Raw genomic sequence first — 20,748 nt, forward strand, 5'->3', positions numbered from 1 at the left:
ACTGTTAGAATTAACTGTATACAGATTGGTACAGTCTGGGAAGATATGAGGGCAAAGGATGGTCAGAATTTTAAAAAATCTTATGCAACATTCAGAGAAATAGCTGAACAACTGTGGAATATTGATGAAGATGAGAGTCAACAGTTGAAGACTGGCAAGGAGAAAAATATTGAAAATATAGAAGACATAGAATTAAAACATTTCCTCGGATTAGATTGATCAATGAAAATCTTATAAGTAAGCCAATTTGTCAATTTTTTCTGCAATTGAAGAATGTAGAGAGGATCTGTTTCTCCTAAGTAAATTTGAAATTAGTATCGCAACTAAAATTTGAGACGAGTTGTGACCTTGTCAATCAAAAATCTAGATGAGGAGGGCCACTGTAGTTGACATATGTATGATCATACTTTGAGTCTTGTTAGGTGTCAACATCTCCCATGACTTGCACCATGGACAATTTTAGCTTGATCTCTTTTAAGGGATTCAGCAACCACAGGTCTATATTCAAGAGAATGCATTGATGCAAAGATGGTAGCATCATCTGCATATGCAACAGGATTGTATTAAAGGAGTTTATAGTCTGAAAAGTAATAGACCAAGAACACTACCCCAAGGAACATTACAAATTGCAATATAGTCACTATGATGCCCATCAACAACTTTTCTGCAATTAATTACTCATAATCCAAAAATGATGTTAAGAAAACTCGCCAATTCCCATCTGTTTCAATTTGAAAACTAGGCCCTCTTTATTAACACGGTCACAGTCGGCATTAAAGTTAAGGTGAATAATAAAAAAATCTTTACCACTGTCAAGGAATTTCTGTACAGCATTGGAATTTCTAAGAAGGGCATCTCATAATCCAAGGAACATTAGGAAAACTTATGTTTGAGCTTTTCAGTCGATCAGTGATAGCTTTTAGTGATTTGGTCCTCAACTAGTGGTTAGACTTTTTGAAACTGTTCTAAAGTTCTCAAATACTGTAGATTACTTATTTAGTTGAACATTAAAAATGAATAAGTTGTCAGTGCTTGTTTCATTGTAGCATAAAAAGATTGAAATATTTTTTTTCTAACTTTGGAAAATCGTTTTCAGATATTTTCTCTTTTTGTTGTCAGGACATTTACCAGGAAGACAAAAGGGGTAAGCAGCTTTTGATGAAGAAGTTGGTTCCTCCCCATCTCTCTAAGATGACGGAGGGACACGAGATAGATGAAGATGTCCTTCTTGGCCGCGTAGCACACACCCCTGGGGACCAAAATGGACGGCAGAATGGCCAACAGTTGTTGCCGCCTCCCCCTCCCCCACCAAAAGTGCAGCGCCCAGAGAAGTGGGTAATCATTGATTCCACTGGTGATGCCTTCAAGAAAGCAGTATGTATTATTCTATAGTTAATCCATATTACATTATATTATTGGTTTATGATGGAAATCTGTTCCCATCCCATGGTGTAAGTTGAATTTCGACATAAGCGGAAACATGGCTAAAATACCACTGTATGTAAGCGTTGAAGTCCTCCCCCTAAGCTAATGCAATAGTCATAATCCATGACATAGCAACACACTATGACATGGAAACAACTAGAACTAAAAACATAGACATAAATATATTGTAGAATTATGCAAAACTGTAAAAGAAAAAACAACAGCCCTTGATTCCTGTGGTGGGGTTGCGCACGGGAAGAGGCATTATAAAGGGTGGAGAACCTTCAAAAGGGGCTTGAGATACTTGGGCAAGCGAGTCTGAAGGACCTGCAGAAGGTGCTGAAGATATTTTTGAAGTTTTTGGAGATCCTGGAACTGGTAAATCAGGAGAACCTTCCGAAGGTGCTGGAGATAATTAGGCACCTTAATAAAAAAGGACAAAGCTGGAAGATGTAAAGGAGCTGATTTAGAGGATAGAGGATACAGGATCTATAGCCAGACTTTTACATTCTTGAAGTAGCTTTCCAGTCTAGCCTGAATATTTACTCGACTCTTCTCCAAGATCTGCTTGTAACATACCAGCAAATCCACGACACCTTGGCTATTGTACCTCTCCTTAGCATCGAACTTCACTAAACATTTCTATGTTGTGGTGGGATGTAGCAACAAGAAACCCCCACACCCTTGATCTCTCTTATCAGACAAATGTCTCCTTTTGAAACTCCATTCAAATAAAGCTTAATCCTTGAAAACTATAATCCTTAAAACTTAATCAATATATAGGAACAACATTCAAGAAAAACTAATAACACTTAAAAGCTGAATAACCAATAACGGCAACAACATTCCATTAAACAAAAACGCTAATAAAACTTAAAATTAACAGCACACCAACACCTCGTTATCCACACTAGACAAATGTCTATAAAACACTCGCTTTAAATATCACACAACCAATTTACCAAAATATATTATGAGAATGTGTGCTTGAATACGAACACCATTGGTCACACAAGCCTGAACAGTCAAATTGGCACTTTCACCACAGTTCCGTTGCCCGACGGTAAATTCAGTACAGTAACTTAATCGGACAAGCAGTCAATTCCATTATCTGGTATGGTTACAAGCCATCGTAATTCTCGTTATCTTTATTTATTTAAGAGCAATCCAAATCCCAGTTTCTTTATTCGGCAGGCGTCATCAACACACATCAATATTGTACCTAGGAGCATTCAAATCAAGTCCTTTATTGTAAGCCCACATTTAGATTCATTTATCCAAAGGAGAAATTACGGCCTGCAAAAAAAAAAAAAAGGATAAAAAAAATAAAATAAAATATCACTTCCAAGCTGGTAAAATTAAGAATAATAATCTAGCATTCACAATCACAGAACTGCTTCTTGCTTTAGTCAAATAAAAAAAAGGCATTTGCCCAAGACATTCATCACTGCCCTAACCTAGCTATAAAAATATAAACAAACAACCTCAATTATACCGTCTTTCTAATAAACAATCATTCCCCCCCCTCTCTCTCTCTCTCTCTCTCTCTCTCTCTCTCTCTCTCTCTCTCTCTCTCTCTCTCTCTCTCTCTCTCTCTCTCTCTCTCTCTCTGTCTCTGTCTCTGTCTCTGTCTCTCTCTCTCTCTCTCTCTCTCTCTCTCTCTCTCTCTCTCTCTCTCTCTCTCTCTCGCTCTCGCTCTCGCTCTCGCTCTCTCTCTCTCTCTCTCTCTCTCTCTCTCTCTCTCTCTCTCTCTCTCTCTCTCTCTCTCTCGCTCTCGCTCTCGCTCTCGCTCTCGCTCTCGCTCTCGCTCTCTCTCTGTGTGTGTGTGTGTGCGCGCATAAACCTCTGATATGTTCTTAGTTGTATATCTCTTGGACCCTAGGGTCGGTATGACCTCCTCCTCAAGTTGAAGTAGATCCTCAGCAGATAACTCCTCTCCATGAGATGGCAATAGCTCTCTGATATAATTGGCTTCCATTTTCAAATCAAGCTAGTTGGTTAAAAAACCTTTTCAGGAAGAGATAGTCGTCTCCTCTAAGCCATGGAAATTATTCACATACTGAACGGGGGAGGAGTTTTTTCCACATTCCCTTCAAGTTTGTCAGCTTTGCTTCAGCCCAAGCACTAACAATGTTCTTCACAGCTGAAAGAATATTGTAGGATTTTCAAAAGTCTCAAGTGTAGAGTCTTTGTTATCAGTTGCTTCCAAAGCCATAGACAATTGAAATTAGGACCTCAGGGTTAGTGTCACAGTGACCCAAGAGGTCAGAATTGATTTTTGACCATAACTCTGTCAAATATTTACTTGAAACACATCAAATTCTTCATTACCCAATCCCCACCGAGAGGTGGGCAAGGGGTGTTGTTTATGGTAGATTTCTGTGTGTGTGGGTGTTTGTTTCTTTGTTTAGCAACTATATGGAAAACTACTGGACCGATTTACTGGAATTTTTCAGGAGAGGTGCGGTATGATATACACTATAGACCCCATTTAAATTTGGACCTCATAGGTTCAAGGTCACAGTGTCCAGAAAGGTCCGATTCTAATTTTTACTCTAACTCTGTCAAATAATAATCACATTTGAATGAAACCAAGATGAAAGTCTTTAATTTTCTGGGGCCAAAAATATAATCTTCTATATCAAAGTACTGTAAGGAAATGCTTAATTTTTGAAGTGTCTTAGGTTCGAAGTTCAAGGTCGCCAAATTTCAGAGGGCCGTAACTCAAGCAAGTATAGAGACACACTTGGTTAATGTTATTGACATAAAAAAACACATATGGGTTTAAAAATTATACCATGATCATTGACCTGTAACCTTGAACGGTCAAATTAAACCACCTGATATCAGCAAGTTCAGATTTATACTCATTTACTATCATTGACAGATACTGTAACTCGAGAAAAACCTTTGGAGCAATGGTAGTTTTTTTTTTTGTGAAGGTTCACGTACAGGGGGAGGGGTTTGCTGTGTCAGACACTGCTTGTTTGATTTATTTTATTCAAGATAAATATGCATCCATAACATTGGAATTTAGGAGTTTAGGTAATGTGTTGCAAAAATCTCTAAGTCTTTATCCTGTAATTCGACAATGTCAGTGAAAAAGAATTAAAGTTGGAAAAGCTGACTGGTCACTGTGATTAAACCAGATGGTAACTACAATGAAAACAATAATAGTAAAATTATAAAAATGATGGTTTATATTATAAAATAACCTTATTTTTCAGATCTCTATAATTCATTCTGAAAAGGACATATCTGTAGCGATTGAAGGACAAAATATTGGCCGGTCAGGAACACTAGCGTGGCTATGTATTGCAACATCAAGTATCATTTTTCTCTTTGACCTGGTTAACATAGGACCCTCTGAAGCATTCAAAGCAGGACTTGGGGAGGTTTTCTTGGATGAAAATATCTTGAAAATTTTACATGATTGTAGAAGTGTTGAAGATATGCTGCATCATCAGTTTAAAATCAACCTTAATAATGTCTTTGACACTCAGGTAAGCAAGAATCTAGCACAGAAAATCAAACTTTATTTGTGTAACTTTAACCCTTTTACCCCCAGGCTCTTTGGAAATTTCCAACCCTTAACCCCAAGGGGTTATTTTTTCCCCAGCACATTTTGCAGTATATTTTTTTTAAATTGCTCTAACAGCCTTAATTTTTGTCATAGAGAGGTCAGGTTGGTCTCATTCTCTTGGAAAATGCCTGAATCTTCTCAAAAAATTATCAAAAATATGAAAAAAAAAAAATTTTATAGCATTTTTTTTGCAAGGACGTACCAGTACGTCCATGGGGGTAAAGGGATGAGTTTTGTGAAACGTACCAGTACGTCCTTTGGGGGTAAAAGGGTTAAGAGGTTATTGTTGTATGATTTCTGAGTCTGAACATAAAAATGGCATCCTGAAGTCAATGTGCAACAAAATTATTCTTTTATATATAAGATTCACATTTCTTTAGCATCAATAAGTCTTGGAAATCGGACAAGTCACAATTACTGTAATTCTATTTACAGTGAAATTCACTTTGGTATTTCAAGACATTATTCTTAGATGATAAACATTGTAATTTTTATGGTTGTCTAGCATTGTTTCTAAAGAATATTGATCAGAGAAAGGAAACATTTTAATGTTCTGAAATTTTCCAATATCAAAGATTAAATATATGACTCTGAGCACTTTTTGATGTGGGCCTGCATCCAGTTTGCAGCACTTTCCAATACGAATGTTATGGTTTATTCTTCCCGAGTATGTCACATTGTTTTTCCAGAGAAATTGCTTAATTATTTTGGTAGAGAAATATAAAAAACTATTACATTTTCATCAATAGCTGTCAAAATTTTGACAATTACTTTGGTAGAGAAATATAAAAAACTATTACATTTTCATTAATAGCTGTCAAAATAGTGACAATTACTTTGGTAGAGAAATATAAAAAACTATTGCATTTTCATTAATAGCTGTCAAAATATTACATTATTATGAATTTTTTTTTTTTTTTTTTTTTTATTATTTGCAGGCTGCTGAAGTATACCTGTACATGATCAATCACAAGGACTCTGTCCCAGTGTTTGCGTCAGGCTTACCCAGCTTGCTCATCCGTTACTTGAAGCTCTCCAAGCACCACGTTTTCTTTTCTCGTGTTCGGGAAGAGTGTTCAAAGGTATGTGTTTGTGTTTTGTCAGAATGTGTTTGTAGATATGTCTGTATTCAATTATGGGATGGTATTTAGTTTAGATGGTTTAATGATTCTCATTATATAATGTCTCATTTTTTTCTTCCTATAAACAACATTTAATGCTTTTGCCTAATTCATTTCTTCAGCTACTGTACTATACGTAAGAAAAATAGTTAAGTTCAGTAGAGAATTATTTTGATAATCTAGCAGTCTCTTAGCACCAAACAAATTTAGAGTAGTAAACAGAACGGTTATTAAAGAGAATAGAGATATAGCTACAATTTCAAGATTAGGATGATAACAAGCCATCAACAGCTAAAAATATGTAGTACAGTAATGTACTCCCACAATCAAACCATTGTTCTCTAGTCTTGGGTAGTGCCACAACCTCTGTACCATGGTCTTCCACTGTCTTGGGTTAGAGTTCTCCTGCTTGAGGGTGCACTCGGGCACACTCTCCTATCTCATTTCTCTTCCTCTTGCTTTGTTAAAATGTTTATAGTTTATATAGGAGATATTTATAGTTGTTACTCTTCTTGAAATATTTTCCTTTTTTCCTTTCCTCACCGAGCTATTATTCCTGTTGGAGCCCCTGGGCTTATAGCATCCTGCTTTTCCAACTAGGGTTGTGGCTTAGCAAGTAATAATACTGTAATAATAATGATATACGTAACATTTTTTTTTTTTTTTGGCAATCAGGTGTAGAAAGAAAGGTCGCCTGTAGTAATTGTAAACTGAGACTAAATTACCTGCCTCTACTTCAAACCTTGGTTTACCATTGTCAATTATAGTCTATGCCAGTACTCAATAAAGCCCTATACTGTACATCACTGCAGTACAGTGTAGAATATAGGCCCACATTTTTGTTAGGCCTTGTAGAGAAGATTGGGTTAGTCCTTCAAAAGCTATAGGTATGGATGAAGTAACTCATTTATTGGTAGTTAATTCATTTTTAGTAATGTCTCCCTTCACCCAATCTGTTTTCTTCACTCGTCCTTTGTCTTGGGTTAGTCCTTCAAAAGCTATAGGTACGGGTGAAGTAACTCAATTATTGGTAGTTAATTCATTTTTAGTAATGTCTCACTTCACCTTTTCTTCACTCGTCCTTTGTTGTACATCTCCCTCATTTTATGAAATCATTTGTAAGGCGCCTTACTGTAGCTTATTTGTTTCACTTTGCTCAACATCGTTCTTGGTGTCTTTCCTGACACTTGGATCAATCTATTAGAACTGATCCTTGACCTATGTCAAACTCTGATTACTTGCAGTTAGGATGATAAAAAAAAAAAAAAAAAAAATTATTGCCAATCCCCCTTTTATAAGCTTGATTTTCAGATAAAGTCGGACGTGGCTAATTTTTAATAACTATCTTAGATGAATTTGCTATTGGTTGAAGCCCGTTCACCTCTTGAAGGTCATGTCCTTCAATTCTGTCAATACAGAAGGTCCTCAACTTAATAGGTTCTAAGAAGCTGTTTGTAAGTTGAATTTCGTTGAATTTTGGCATAGGATAAGCCTAACCTGACTCCAATACCTACAATTTCCAGCTACAAAATTCAACAAATAATCCCGTTTCATACGAAATAATCAGGTTATTACAAAAGGGATTTTGACGAAGGAAAAATCTATTTCTGGGGAGAGACGTGTGACGCCCGGTGAAAAAGTCCTTCTTTACACTTTTCTGATATAAATCTTACAAATATACCAGAGAAAGATAAAAGCATGGAATGCAGAGGTTACTACCCTCGCGCGAGCACCTTGTGGGTGTCGTGTATACATCAGGGGCGTGTGAAAACCACTATTCACAGGCTGTCTTCCATTTAGATAATTCCTTCATCAAAGGGAAGGGCTGTTTTGCTTACTGTATTAAATGATGTAACATTGTGTTATTATAGTATTTCTTTATTTTCAGTTGGATTTGTGTTTATATCTCCAAATATGTGTCCAATTTTTCTAAGTAGAGAACTTTCTTTACTATATAAGAGTAATAATTGTTTTACCAAACATATCTGAATGATAAACAGTTCAGATGTAAAGCATTCCATGCTAGATCTATTTATTCATGAAGTTATTTTTTTCTCTTGCATATTTTACAAATTAGTTCTAATACAGCAGTGCCTTATGTGTAGAAACACATTTTTTATAAGTTTAAGTTCTAACTCTTGATTCTGCAGATTTAGATTATCAGATAAAATTTTGATTGTGTTATTGAATGAATCTGAATTAGTAGACACGTGTTCCAGTTAACCCATTCTATTAATCCATTAGTTTTTAAGACCATTATTCTTTTCCACCACCTAAGCTAACATAGTAGCTAAATAGGGAATTTAACTTTTTCTTAAATTTAGATTAACAGATTTTGGTTGACTAAAATACTGAATTGTAAGTATGATCAGGATATTTAATTATTTTACTGGTTTAGTTTCAGAAATCTTTAAATATTTTTCTACAATGAAAAGTATATGCAGTATGATTATTCTACAGAATGATGAATCTATTTGGTTTGAACGTCCCCTCCCAAATGCCTTGTGTGAAGGATTGGCCCGCAGCGTCATGTACTTGCGTGAACTTCGCCTAGTCCTCGTGAGACTGATGATGGTCGATCTGGCGCAAATTATCGGACTGTATTTGGGTTCATTGCGAGACAAGGACTCCACAACGGTTGCAACCATCGAACCTCACGTAGTACCAGCCGAAGTGCAGAGGCTTCGCCGTCGTCGTGTCAACAACTCCGTAGATGTCCTTGACCCTTATATTACTTGCTCTAAGGATATGGTTAAAATTCGTGCACTCCAGAAGTAATTAAAAGGTTGTGATTTTAGCTGTTATTCATTTGAAATGCTGTGTAGGAAGTAGTGAATTTTGAATTTGATTTACAGGTTTTATTAGTCACTACACAGTAACTAGAATCAGAAGTGGAGCTGTAAACAATACTGTTAGGTACTTAGGTACTGTAGTAGGTACTTATCAGTGTGTCGTGTGACGACATATTTTGTATTGGGAATACATTGAAATAACACTATTTTTCTAGCCAAAGGGTTGATAGTTACAAAATTATGAGTGGGTTAGACAATTTAATTGTAATTATGTATACTTTTATTACTGTCTGGTAGTCTTACCCTAGAATTATATGACTTTAAAACTTCTTTACAATTCATCAGGTGGATCGATGGATGGTAAATTTTAGTCAAGTTTCAAACCAAGGACTCCAATGCCCCGCTATACAAATGAATTCCGTTCCTGAATAAATGTTGGCCAAGTGATAGGTTGTTCATTGAAGCGTATTTTTTCATTGATTTCCATTTTTAAACGTGAGATACATTCCCAAAGTTCACTCTTTTCGATTAAGAGGCCAGAAAACCTCAAATCAATTAATCACTTCGCAATCCAAGTCATAAAATAGGATACCGACCGGAACAACTATATCATTAACATTAAGTAATATTATTAATTAGACAAGATCAGTTTCGATTGTATATGTTGTTTCTGTGAGTAGCAAAAGTGGAAATTTAAAATGCCACAGCAATATTTTCAATACAGTAGTATTCCCTTTCTAATTTAATTGATTTGCAGTTGTTGATTTTTCAGGCTTCTTGAGCACTTTTTGTACTTAACTTACCAACCATTGTTAGGGTTAATTAGTTATAAAGAAAATTACAAGATCAAATGGCTATCCGTTACTCTACAAGCATGAAATATGAGCGTGGGCAGTCGCGGTATGAAATGCACTAGCAATACAAACGTAAACTGCTGGAACATATAGTTCACAAAATGTAAATGTACTGTTTGACTCAAATAATTATGAAATTGATAACATTTTACAGTTGCTGCACAAATTACCAATCAAAATTACTCGTTACTTGACAAAATAATTACAATCCAAACATCTAATGAAGGCTGAAAGAAAAGCAAGTCAAATGTAAACTACAATACTATACAATACTTCTAATTCACAGAATAAAAGCTTACTTTTGACTTCATTAACAATTTTTAAATTAATAACCTACTTTTAGTTAAAAATTAATAATAAAAATATTTGTAACTTCAAAGTTTTGGTGTGTAAATTGTCACACGAGGCAAAATTATTTGATTTGTATCTTCGAATATTCGTTCATGGTCTTTGTACTGTATAATGGGGTGTTGGTGTAACAAGGTTTAGATTTCTGTTCAGCAAGAGTAACCAGGGATTATAAGATTTAATTTTCCCATGTTTTAGTTAAAAGTGGTAATTTCATTATCTCTATTTGAAATTATTTTCATTACTAGGTGCAGGCTACATGACTTTGACAGATGCCCAAATTAAGTGGGGAAAAAGGTACCATCCTTATAATTTGGTTTGAAATTTGTCAGCATTTTTGTTATAGATATTTTGGGCATTAGTTATATGAAATGTAGGATCATTATCCCTCCAAATTTTGACATTTTTATTTTTTACGTGTTTACCGTTATCATGAGTGACAGTTGTTCCTGCTTTCAACATGATAGTTTTACTGTATTTATCATCAGACAATTTTGATGTGATATTACTTTGGAATAATGAAATGTTGTTAGATGGCTTAACCAAACAAACTCTAAAAAGGTAGGTCCAAATGATGAATCTTTATTACTGAAATTTTAAATTTTATTCCTTTCTCAATTAGAAATTTGGAAGATAGTGGATTTATGGGATTCATGCATCAAATTTTACTGCAGTAACTGTGTCTCTAGGGGCAAGGACTTACCGTGAAGAAGCCCGACAAGAAAGATTATATCCTTAATTTAATCTTGGAGAATATGTAATAAAAGTGTGTGTTTTAGCCATGTAATAAAAGTGTGTGTTTTAGCCATAACATTTCCACCTAATCTTGAAGTGCTTGGATATTTGAAATAAGTACAGTTTATATGCTAGTGTCTAGGTGCTGTAACTTATACAATTTTTTTTTTGGAGGGCCAGTAATTGTAATTGCTCTTAATTTTTTTTTGAGCTCCTTATGTTTTTTTATGCACAAAGTACAAATGCACTTATGCATTTTTCTTAGTCAAATGCTGTAACAAGTTTATTATTATTTTGTGTATCTTATGGAAAGTTGATAATTTAATTATTCATTAAGTATTAATATCTGCTGTACTTAAAGATTTTTACAGCCTATATTAGTTTATAAAAAAAGTTATTATTTATAGATTCTTTATAATTTGGTTTTATACTATTTTGTACATAAGATGTAAACATTCCGTATTGTTTTTGTGATTGGGAAATAAACATGGTTCTTTCTTCATTTCTGTTTTGCAACACTAAAATTTTGTTGGAAGACTAGTTTAACTACATTTTTGTGATTGCAATTAATTCAATTAATTATAATTGGTTATTGATTACAGTATGTGCTATGAACACTGTTTTGGTAAGAATTTAAATCTTATCCTTTTGAATAAGAAGCTAGGCTCTGATGACCTGGGTGATAGAAAATCATATGATCTTGTGTGGAATAGTATTACATACAAAACATACACATCCAAATTGTAATGGAAGAGGTCAACCCCTTCCTCTTGCATGGCCCAATTTTCCATTCTGGTCCTAGCTCTGACCTCGACTGGAAGGCCACTAACTATGATTCGAGCTGACCTTTGTGTTGTGCCTTCTCTTGGTAGGTTGTTAGAGTTTATGCGGTTCCTTTTTATTTTTCTGTATTTTCATGGAGCAGTCCCGCGAGATGTAAAGTCCTGGCTGTAACCAACATTGCAGTACTTTCATGAGTCACTACAAGTTTGATCCTCACTCAACCTTCATTCCTTGCAGAGGCCAACAGTGCTCCTCTGACACGTGTCCAGAAGGTACGTTCTGGTTGGAGGACCATTGTGTATCCTACTTCAGGAGGAGAAAGAGGTTGAAAAGGGTTGGTTTTTAAGACTGCAGATGATTGTCAACCCCCCTGCCCTCTTTACCAGGCGCTGATACCACGTTTGTGCCTCCCCTACATCTCTGGTGGAGAAAGTGCAGGTTTGACTGGTAGTCCCTACGTGCCAATGAGCGATGTTCAAGGTGAGGTAAACCAAGGGTCCTTGTTAGTGAAGGGGCCCTTAATTTTTCTTCCCAGTTATGCCTTTCAATGAGAAAGGAAGCCCTTAAGTTGCTCTGGTAGTCCTTTGCCCATGAAACTTTCAGATTAAAGAATCTTTCTTAGATCTCATCAAGAGCGGGCATTTTGGATGGGATATGCATTCAGGTGATGAGCCCTTCCCCGATATGTGTGGAATTCAAGAGAAAGACTCCTAGCGAAGTGGAAAGGACAAAGGTGATTCTCCAGGGCAGCGGACGATTTCCATCTTTCATCATTTCGGGAAAAAGATAACCTTGGCCTTGGCTCCTCATACGGTCTCCCAAGACATAGCAGCCAGAAAGAATAAGTTCAGGATACTCCACTTGCCTTAATCTTTTTCTCCACATGTTCGGATGCTTCCCTTCTGCCACACAGCCCTAGTGGGGAGAGTAGCACACCACCGTAAGCATCCTCTGCAATCGATCAAGAGAAGACTAGGACAGCAAAGATGATGCATCACTATTCCTTTACCAGGTGGGACTACTCGCTGACTTCCTACCCTTCGGAGGACGACGTGGATAGTAGTTCCCATCACTCGTCGCCCTCTCCCAGTACGGAGGAAAACAAGAGGGGGTCCAGATCCAGTGTGACGACTGGGCTGAGGCACCCCCATGCACTGTTCCAAGCGTGATCATCGCACTGGTGCTCAAAAATGAGGGTCACCTGTTAGGAAGGAAACGCCCACTGGGAACAATGAGATGGGTGCTACCGAGAACAGGCATGATATTGAGAGTTTTAATCTAAACGGTCCACCAGGTTTCTCTCGTCTGGTTTTCACGACTGATGAACAACTCCCTCCCATAGATCTGTGAGGATTGATCTCTGTTCCCACTCTCCACGAGAGAAAGGCTCATGAGGACAATAATGTTCATCTCTGGCCCCCTCTCTCACACAAGCACGATCATAGGCTTGATCAAGATCTTAGATAAGTTCACGTTCTCTGCATGATCGTTGAAAAACTACTCCACAAACGAGAGACTGCACAAATACAATAAGACTCCACACACACGAGCCGGTACAAATACGATAAACTTCCACTCGCATGGGAAACAATTGTTCATGAGTATGTTCTTCCATAGCCACAATCGACAAGTGCATGATTTCCAGGTGTTTAGGGTCCACATGGTATATTCCAGCTTTTCTGATCTTTCCTCACTTACGCAAGTATGGTTACAATACGTACCCACAAAGTATTTTCGGGAGGTTGACCGTTTATTCTCGCTGGGTACAGGAGGTGAGAAGCTACGTATCGAAAGCGTTGCCTATCCCTAGAAAATGATTCAGCACGTTCTTGTAGTCTTCCATAACCATAGGGTTACAGAATGTTAAGTTTCAGTTTGATCTGAAACCACGTTCATGATCTGAGAGATGTTTCCTTTACATACGAGGAGTTTCCTTCTCGCCTTTTCCTTTGTGTGTCTTCTTGAGAATGTTCCGAGGGTGTTCTTTCCCGGCAAGACCTGTCTCCTTGCAGTTATTCTTCATGATCAGTGTTTCCCATGGAGTCAGGTATGTGCTGCAATTGGAAAGCTACAATCAGTGGTCAGGAATCATGCGATCATCAGCTGCAATCAGGAATCGTACTATCGCAAGCCACAATTGGGGATATGCAAGCAAGAATTTACTCTCTCTTCAGGTGATAGTTACTTTCAAGTCACCAGGTAACTAGCTTACCTATTCCTGTTACCTGTGCCTTCCCAATGTTTTTTGGCCCAAATAGGAAGTAGGTGAAACTGAAATACAGAATAGATTTGTTGGTTTCTTGTGAGATTTTGCATATTCCTCTGCATGGTTTCGTGGAAGGAGCAGTGTTGCACCAAAGCCAACTCCAAGGGGTAAATGCCTGTACAGGATAAAAGAGCTTGCATTCCTGTCCAAGTGAGACTTGGGTGAGACTGAACACAAGTACAGCTGGTCTAGACAAGAATATCTGCCCTTGTCACTTCCTGACTCGGGACATTTTGGTGATAACTTCAATTAGTATCTCTATGATTCGATACTGCTCCCAAACTCAGCCACTGATCATGACTGAGTTTATCAAAAGTTCCACTTACATTGCACTGTAGGGATTGGAACAGGGGCTTCCCAAACTATTCTAATAATTGTATAAGCACTCGAATGCCACATTCAGCTTGCATGGTTGTCGAAAAGAATCCCCCTCAAAACAATATGAGCATTCAATCGGACCTTTCAGCCCAGTGAGAGAAAAGTGCGGTACTAGAACCATACCCTCGGGTATGAGAGAACCTACTAGTACAACCCTGCCTTGTTCTATTGGTTTGTGTACATATACAGTACTGAGATTGAACCCTCCCTGAGACAGGAGCTTGTGTACCTTCTAATGTGCTCCTGGTTTTTGGTTCTCGTGAGAATGAGCACACTCGCTAACTCCCAGTGCTCAGTTCTCAAGAGAACAAGTACATGTACAAGTTCCTGGTGCTCAGTTCTCACAAGAACAAGCACCCTTACTGACTCCCATTGCTTGTTCTCAAGGGTATGAGCACGGGTATTTGCACTTGCTACTCGTGCATGGCTCTTTTGAAGACTACCACGGGCACTACCTGTAGTAAATGGGAATATAGGTAGCAGAGGAGCAAAAAATGCATTTCTTTGAGGTTACTCATGGTGTATGTCAACAATCAAGGGCAATGGAATCCTGGAAGTGAAGAGATAAGTCAATAAGCATGTTGCAGGCCTGACAAAAAGGTTTATGCCGGGGAAATGGAACGTCAAATAAATTGAGGAGAACGGACCAAATGGGAACAAAATGGTCCTTTCTTCCTCAACTTCAAGTGGCGAAGGTGCAGCATACATTGAAGACTCATTGGGATGGGATGGATGTGGACATCACTCCATTTTTTCCCAATTAGAAGTCCCCAACAAGGTCCTAGCTGCACCAAACCTCCGGCTAACCTTGTTGGCACTAAATTACCCTCACACAGTGCTACTCGAGACCTAATCTCCCTCCTTGTGGAAGAGCATCAAGAACCAGCCGAGAACAGACCTCCTATGCCAGAACCCAGGGCCTCTTCAGTAAAAGTTTTTGTTTGAGAGTGAGTTGTTGGGATTCCTCTTAAAATCTTCCACAACAGTCTACGAAGTAGATGGGCATCTCTCTGTGCTTGGTATCAGGGGAAGGATTGCCGCAATCTCAGTCTGAGTGATGCAAGTCTGCCTGATCTTTCTCCAAATAAACAATGACTAGTCACCAGTAAAGGGCGACATTTAGGTCAAATCTTTCAACTCAAAAAAGAAAACCTGCGTGGCCCCAAGTAAATTTCCATGGCCATGAGGAGCTTCAAACTGCTATGCCCACCCAGAAAGGTCATTTGGAATGGGATGACAGGAAGGTCCTGAGATTCCTCAAAAAAAAAAAAAAAAATCTGAACTGTGAAATTTCGGACCTGGACTTTTCTAATAAGGTATTTTTTTCTCCCGACATTGGCCTCGACCAAGAGTCTGAAATTCTCAGTATTTTGTAACATGTCTCACATACAGAGGGTTGGAGAGAAATGTCATTCAACTACGTGCCGAAATTCGTAGCAAAGACTCTGAACCCAGCAGTTCTGGATGAACGGTTCGAGTTCTTCTCCATCTCTGAAGACATTATCTGATGAGCTAGAATAGCTTTTCTGGTCTGTCAGTATCTGAAATAGACGGCAAACTGCAGACCTACCATTCAGAACCTGTTTGTCAGCACAGGTAGGGTAAAGAAGTTCTGTGGGAACACCATCTCTTCTGGACTACAAGGAAACAATCGTAAAGACATACAAGAGTATTACTAAGGCTCACTTAAGGCAAGGGGGAGAACCACTGTGGCCTAATGGAAAAACATCTCGGTAAGACAGGTGCAGCAGCCAAGGAGTATGGAAGTGACAATAGACCTTCTTGGCTCACTACCTTGAGGAGGTTATGCACAGATCTTTGGACACTTCCTTGGGGCCTGCTGCAGTCGCCCAACAAGTGATTTAGGCTCTCAGCCAGGTTTCATCTGTTTCTGGACAAAGTGGTTAAGTGTGTAAATAACTAAATACATGCCTTTTCATCACCCTCCTTTTTCTCCTGCTGATCACATGTCTTTCACTTAAAAGGAGACTTGGGGAGAAATTTTGGCGTATGTATCGTGATACATGATCTTCTTGGGACGTGTGAGAAGGCAAAACACTATCTTCTCCTCAGGAAGAGTGATAGAGAATGTTTGACCAATGAACCGCGTTACTTTTATTTAGCCTAGAAGGATGACACCTTTAACTCTGGATAGGTACGGTCCTCGGACACCCCTTTAAGGGTATACTCGGACTCGAACGACCCCGACGGCAAAAAAAATTCTTGAAAAATCAGTTTTTGCAGTAACCTCCTTTTTTCTTTTGCCAAAAAAAACTTCAATGAATGCTTAAAACAACTGTAAAGATAAATACTACTCATCTGCAGAAAAACTATTTATTATAAATATTTTAAAAAATTAAGTAGAAAAAAAAAGACCTGACATAAAAATTCATAAAAAAAAAAGTTTATACATATATACACAAATCCTTTTAGGAATTGATTCTTGAATGTTTAGGACACATCTTGATGTATTTTGGATGAAGTCAGACCCATGGAGGTGAAGATCTGAAATGAGAAAAAAAGGGTAACTTTTTTTGGCCAAAAAAAATTGTCCAAATTTCATGAATTTTTTTGGGTACCCAAATGAAATAGGAAGTGGCTAATTTTTTTAGGGAATAAACATATGTTATCCTAAAATAGAAATATGTAAAAAAATCTTCATTATTTTGTAAATTACATTTATATCAGGGGCCATATCTAAAGGTAATTTTTTGAGTACTTGGAAATTTCGTAAAAAAATACATATATTTAATATATAATATGATATTTATGCAGGTAAAAATATACCAAAATATCACAAATTCTATAGGGAACAAGAATATATATAGATAGGGCAGCTTACGCTTCGGATATGTCCACAAAATGGCCGCCAACCACACTGACTCAGACTCCCTAATCTGCCACTTGAAATGTAGGAAGGGTATGTCAATTTCAAGGTGTTATTTACTAATCTAATTATTATTGGATATGCATAAAAATTGTATGGTGGGTTGCTGGATAATTGACGACTATTTTACGACTATAAAATTAAAATTCTGACCCAAAAAAATTTTTTTGAAGGGAAATAAAATCGAAAAAAAAATGTAAAACAATATTTTAGCTAAAAAAATTTGATGATATTCAATCAAAAAAAAAGTAAACAAAATTTTCCGACAAATAAACATCTAGAGGAATCATTACTCTGTGATAGTTCCTTAGTACGTAGTAATTTTGAAAGAATTGGGAAAAAACGAAAAAATGGCAATCACCGGAAAATCGAACACATACCTATATATACGCCATATCTGGCTAAAAAAAAGATAGGCATGGGTAGCCAGATCATCTAGAAACACTTTCCAACACTATAAAAATATAAGTTTTGCGACACTACTTGCCAATTCCTTACGGTAACATGACTAAGCAAAAAAATGCAAAACAAATAAAAAGGGGCACTCGTGGAAAAATGGCCATTCTAATATACGGCATTTCAGAAAAAAAAAATTTCAGCCACGTGCTAGGCAAACCATCAAGGCATATTTTCCGACAAATAAACATATAAATGAAATATTACTCTGTGATAGTTCCTTAGTACGTAGTAATTTTGAAAGAAATGGGAAAAAACGAAAAAATGGCAATCACAGGAAAATCGAACACATACTTATATATACGCCATATCTGGCTAAAAAAAAAATAGGCATGGGTAGCCAGATCATCTAGAAACACTTTCCAACACTATAAAAATATAAGTTTTGCGACACTACTTGCCAATTCCTTACGGTAACATGACTAAGCAAAAAAATGCAAAACAAATAAAAAGGGGCACTCGCGGAAAAATGCCCAACATTCTAATATACGGCATCTCAGATAAAAAAAAAAGACATGCACGTGTTAGCCCAACCATCAAGGCACACTTTCTAACACATAAACATGAAAAAAAAATCAATAATATACGGCAATTCCTTACTACGTAGTAAATTTTTACAAATATTGAAAAAAAAACAGAAATTGGCAACCGCAGTTAAATACCCAATATACCAATAACTACGTCGTATCTGACAAAAACAAAATCACGCATGGGTAGCCAGATCATCTAGACACACTTTCCAACATTAAAAAAGCAAAAGTTTTACGACACTATTTCGCAATATCTTACGGAAAAATGACTTGGCAAAAAAATTAAAAAAAATTAAAAAGGGACACTCGCGGTAAAATGCCCGACATTCTAATATACGACATCTCAGATAAAAAAAAAGACATGCACGTGTTAGCCCAACCATCAAGGCACACTTTCTAACACATAAACATGAAAAAAAAATGAATAATATACGGCAATTCCTTACTACGTAGTAATTTTTACAAATATTGAAAAAAAAACAGAAATTGGTAACCGCAGTTAAATACCCAATATACCAATAACTACGTCGTATCTGACAAAAACAAAGTCATGCATGGGTAGCCAGATCATCTAGACACACTTTCCAACACTAAACAAGCAAAAGTTTTACGACAGTATTTGGCAATATCTTACGGAAAAATGACTTGGCAAAAAAATGAAAAAAAAATGAAAAAGGGGCACTCGCGGTAAAATGGTCCTCGTGGTGATGAACGACATTTTAACTAAAAAAAAAAACATGCACATGGTAGCCAAACAATCCACCAAGACTTTCCACAACTGATAACCTATACAAGTTGCACCATTCTACGACAATTTCATAATACGTAATAACTTTGATAATTATGCAAACTACCTCAGAAGGGTAAACTCGGACGCGAACGACCCCGACGCGTCTCAGAAATCGGGGAAGGAGTACAGCTACAGCAATGCACATCTGGACACTACTAGAGCGTGTAGGGGAGACACCTCCTGCAGGTCGATCACCCACAAATTCAGTCACAGGGGTGAGTCACGTGAGAAAAACCTGTTTTTTTTTGACGCTCGGGGTCGCAAACGACCCACCGTACCTATCCAGGGTTAAAGGCCCAAGGGTTTCCCCCTTTCAATGATAGCTTGTGCAGGGCTACAACTAGTTAGCCAAAAAGGATGGCACCTTGTCAAGTTCCCCCACCCCTGGAGGGATAGCCTGTATGGTGAGAGAGCTGATTCTCGTTCTTCCTATGGTCCGAAAACAGATGCCGGCAGAGTAGGTGCCTTTCTTCAGGTTCCTTATTGGGATCTGTGTTTGGTAGGGTCTCCACCTTCCTGACTTTGAGTCTGTGCTGTTTAAAAGGACTTGGGTTTATATTCATATTGGAACAAATCAAAATTTAGTAATTTGTATTTTTCCTAACCATATAAAGCTGAGTCCTTTTAATGTTTACTGTACATCACAGCTACAAACCTATGACAGGAACCTTCAGAATGGCAAATTGGACCAGGTGGAAGAGCTAAACTCCCTCTCCCTCACACTCCCGCTACTCTCCTACAGGATGCATTGTTTTTCTTCCAGCCGGGTCCGCATAGCAGAGCTTACTCCTATTTAAAAGAATGAGAGTTGCAGAGATAAAAGAAATGCAAATGACTAAAATATGTGATTTTCTAGATAAGTGTTCAGTTCGTATCACTTTCCAAAATTTCATTAGTTTCACAAGTATCCTACTTCGACGGTTAAGTGGGATACCTCTGATGACTCAACTCTCAAAAGGTAACACAAAACTCTCATCCAAGAAATATTTTCCTAGCAAGAGGAGAGGGCATCAGGTGCACCAGCATTCCAAATGGGAGACATATGAGAATTAAATCCAGGACTACGTAAGTAGAAATCTCCCACTGTATAACTTTTATTTATTTCATTTACCTTTTTACTACATATATGATAAAAAGACATATAGAATATATATATCTGAAATACTATGCTCTCTACACTCCCGTGATGTAAAGAAAGTTAAGATGTATACTAAACATTATCGGCAATCACACAAATGATTTAACTTGCACAAGTTTGAACAAATTTTCTTACAAGAATTATTAACCGATTACTTGAAATTACTGCATAAAATCCACAAATATTTAACCCCAACTCAAAAGATGCATTTTAACTTTTTTTTTGTGAATTGATAATCACCAAAAGCTTTTAAGTGGTACATGAATTGGTCATCAAGTAGAAGTAAACGACCTTGAGAAATATTACCACAAGTGACATTAGTTTTACAAATGCAAAGTTGAGAATGACCTTGAAAAGACAAGAACAGCCTTGCAATTACAAATAAAATAAATTTCATGTCTTTTAGATACAAATCTCATTTATTTATGCCTAAATACCTGGTTAGAACAGCGATAAATTGCTGCTGAATGAAGCAGACACATTTGAATCTCATGTGATTGCATATAATTGATATCATGACATTAGGTTTTCTATCACAATTGGAAGTCGCTATCATGCTGTTTTTTAGTTTCTAGATTACATCCTAAAACACAATCTCTAAAGGTGCGTTTACACAGTCGAACAGTGTGTGTCGGACAAACACTTACCATATCTAAATTGAA

At 37.2% G+C, this 20,748-nt stretch overlaps 2 protein-coding genes across 4 annotated transcripts in view; both read left to right on the forward strand.

The window, feature by feature from the left end:
• The window catches only part of LOC137622237 (piRNA biogenesis protein EXD1-like), a 57,471-nt gene extending 46,153 nt beyond the window's left edge, over window positions 1-11,318 (forward strand). Inside the window, exons 7-10 of the mRNA XM_068352735.1 lie at window positions 1,120-1,374; window positions 4,653-4,928; window positions 5,947-6,090; window positions 8,590-11,318. Coding sequence (XP_068208836.1) covers window positions 1,120-1,374; window positions 4,653-4,928; window positions 5,947-6,090; window positions 8,590-8,907 — 993 coding nt within the window. The 3' untranslated portion in view covers window positions 8,908-11,318. The remainder of the gene's footprint in view (window positions 1-1,119; window positions 1,375-4,652; window positions 4,929-5,946; window positions 6,091-8,589) is intronic.
• The window catches only part of LOC137622238 (transmembrane ascorbate-dependent reductase CYB561-like), a 335,839-nt gene that overhangs the window by 197,575 nt on the left and 117,516 nt on the right, over window positions 1-20,748 (forward strand). The gene's annotated exons all lie outside the window — the stretch shown is intronic.

This window comes from Palaemon carinicauda, chromosome 29, assembly GCF_036898095.1.
Source record: "Palaemon carinicauda isolate YSFRI2023 chromosome 29, ASM3689809v2, whole genome shotgun sequence".
NCBI lineage: Eukaryota > Metazoa > Arthropoda > Malacostraca > Decapoda > Palaemonidae > Palaemon > Palaemon carinicauda.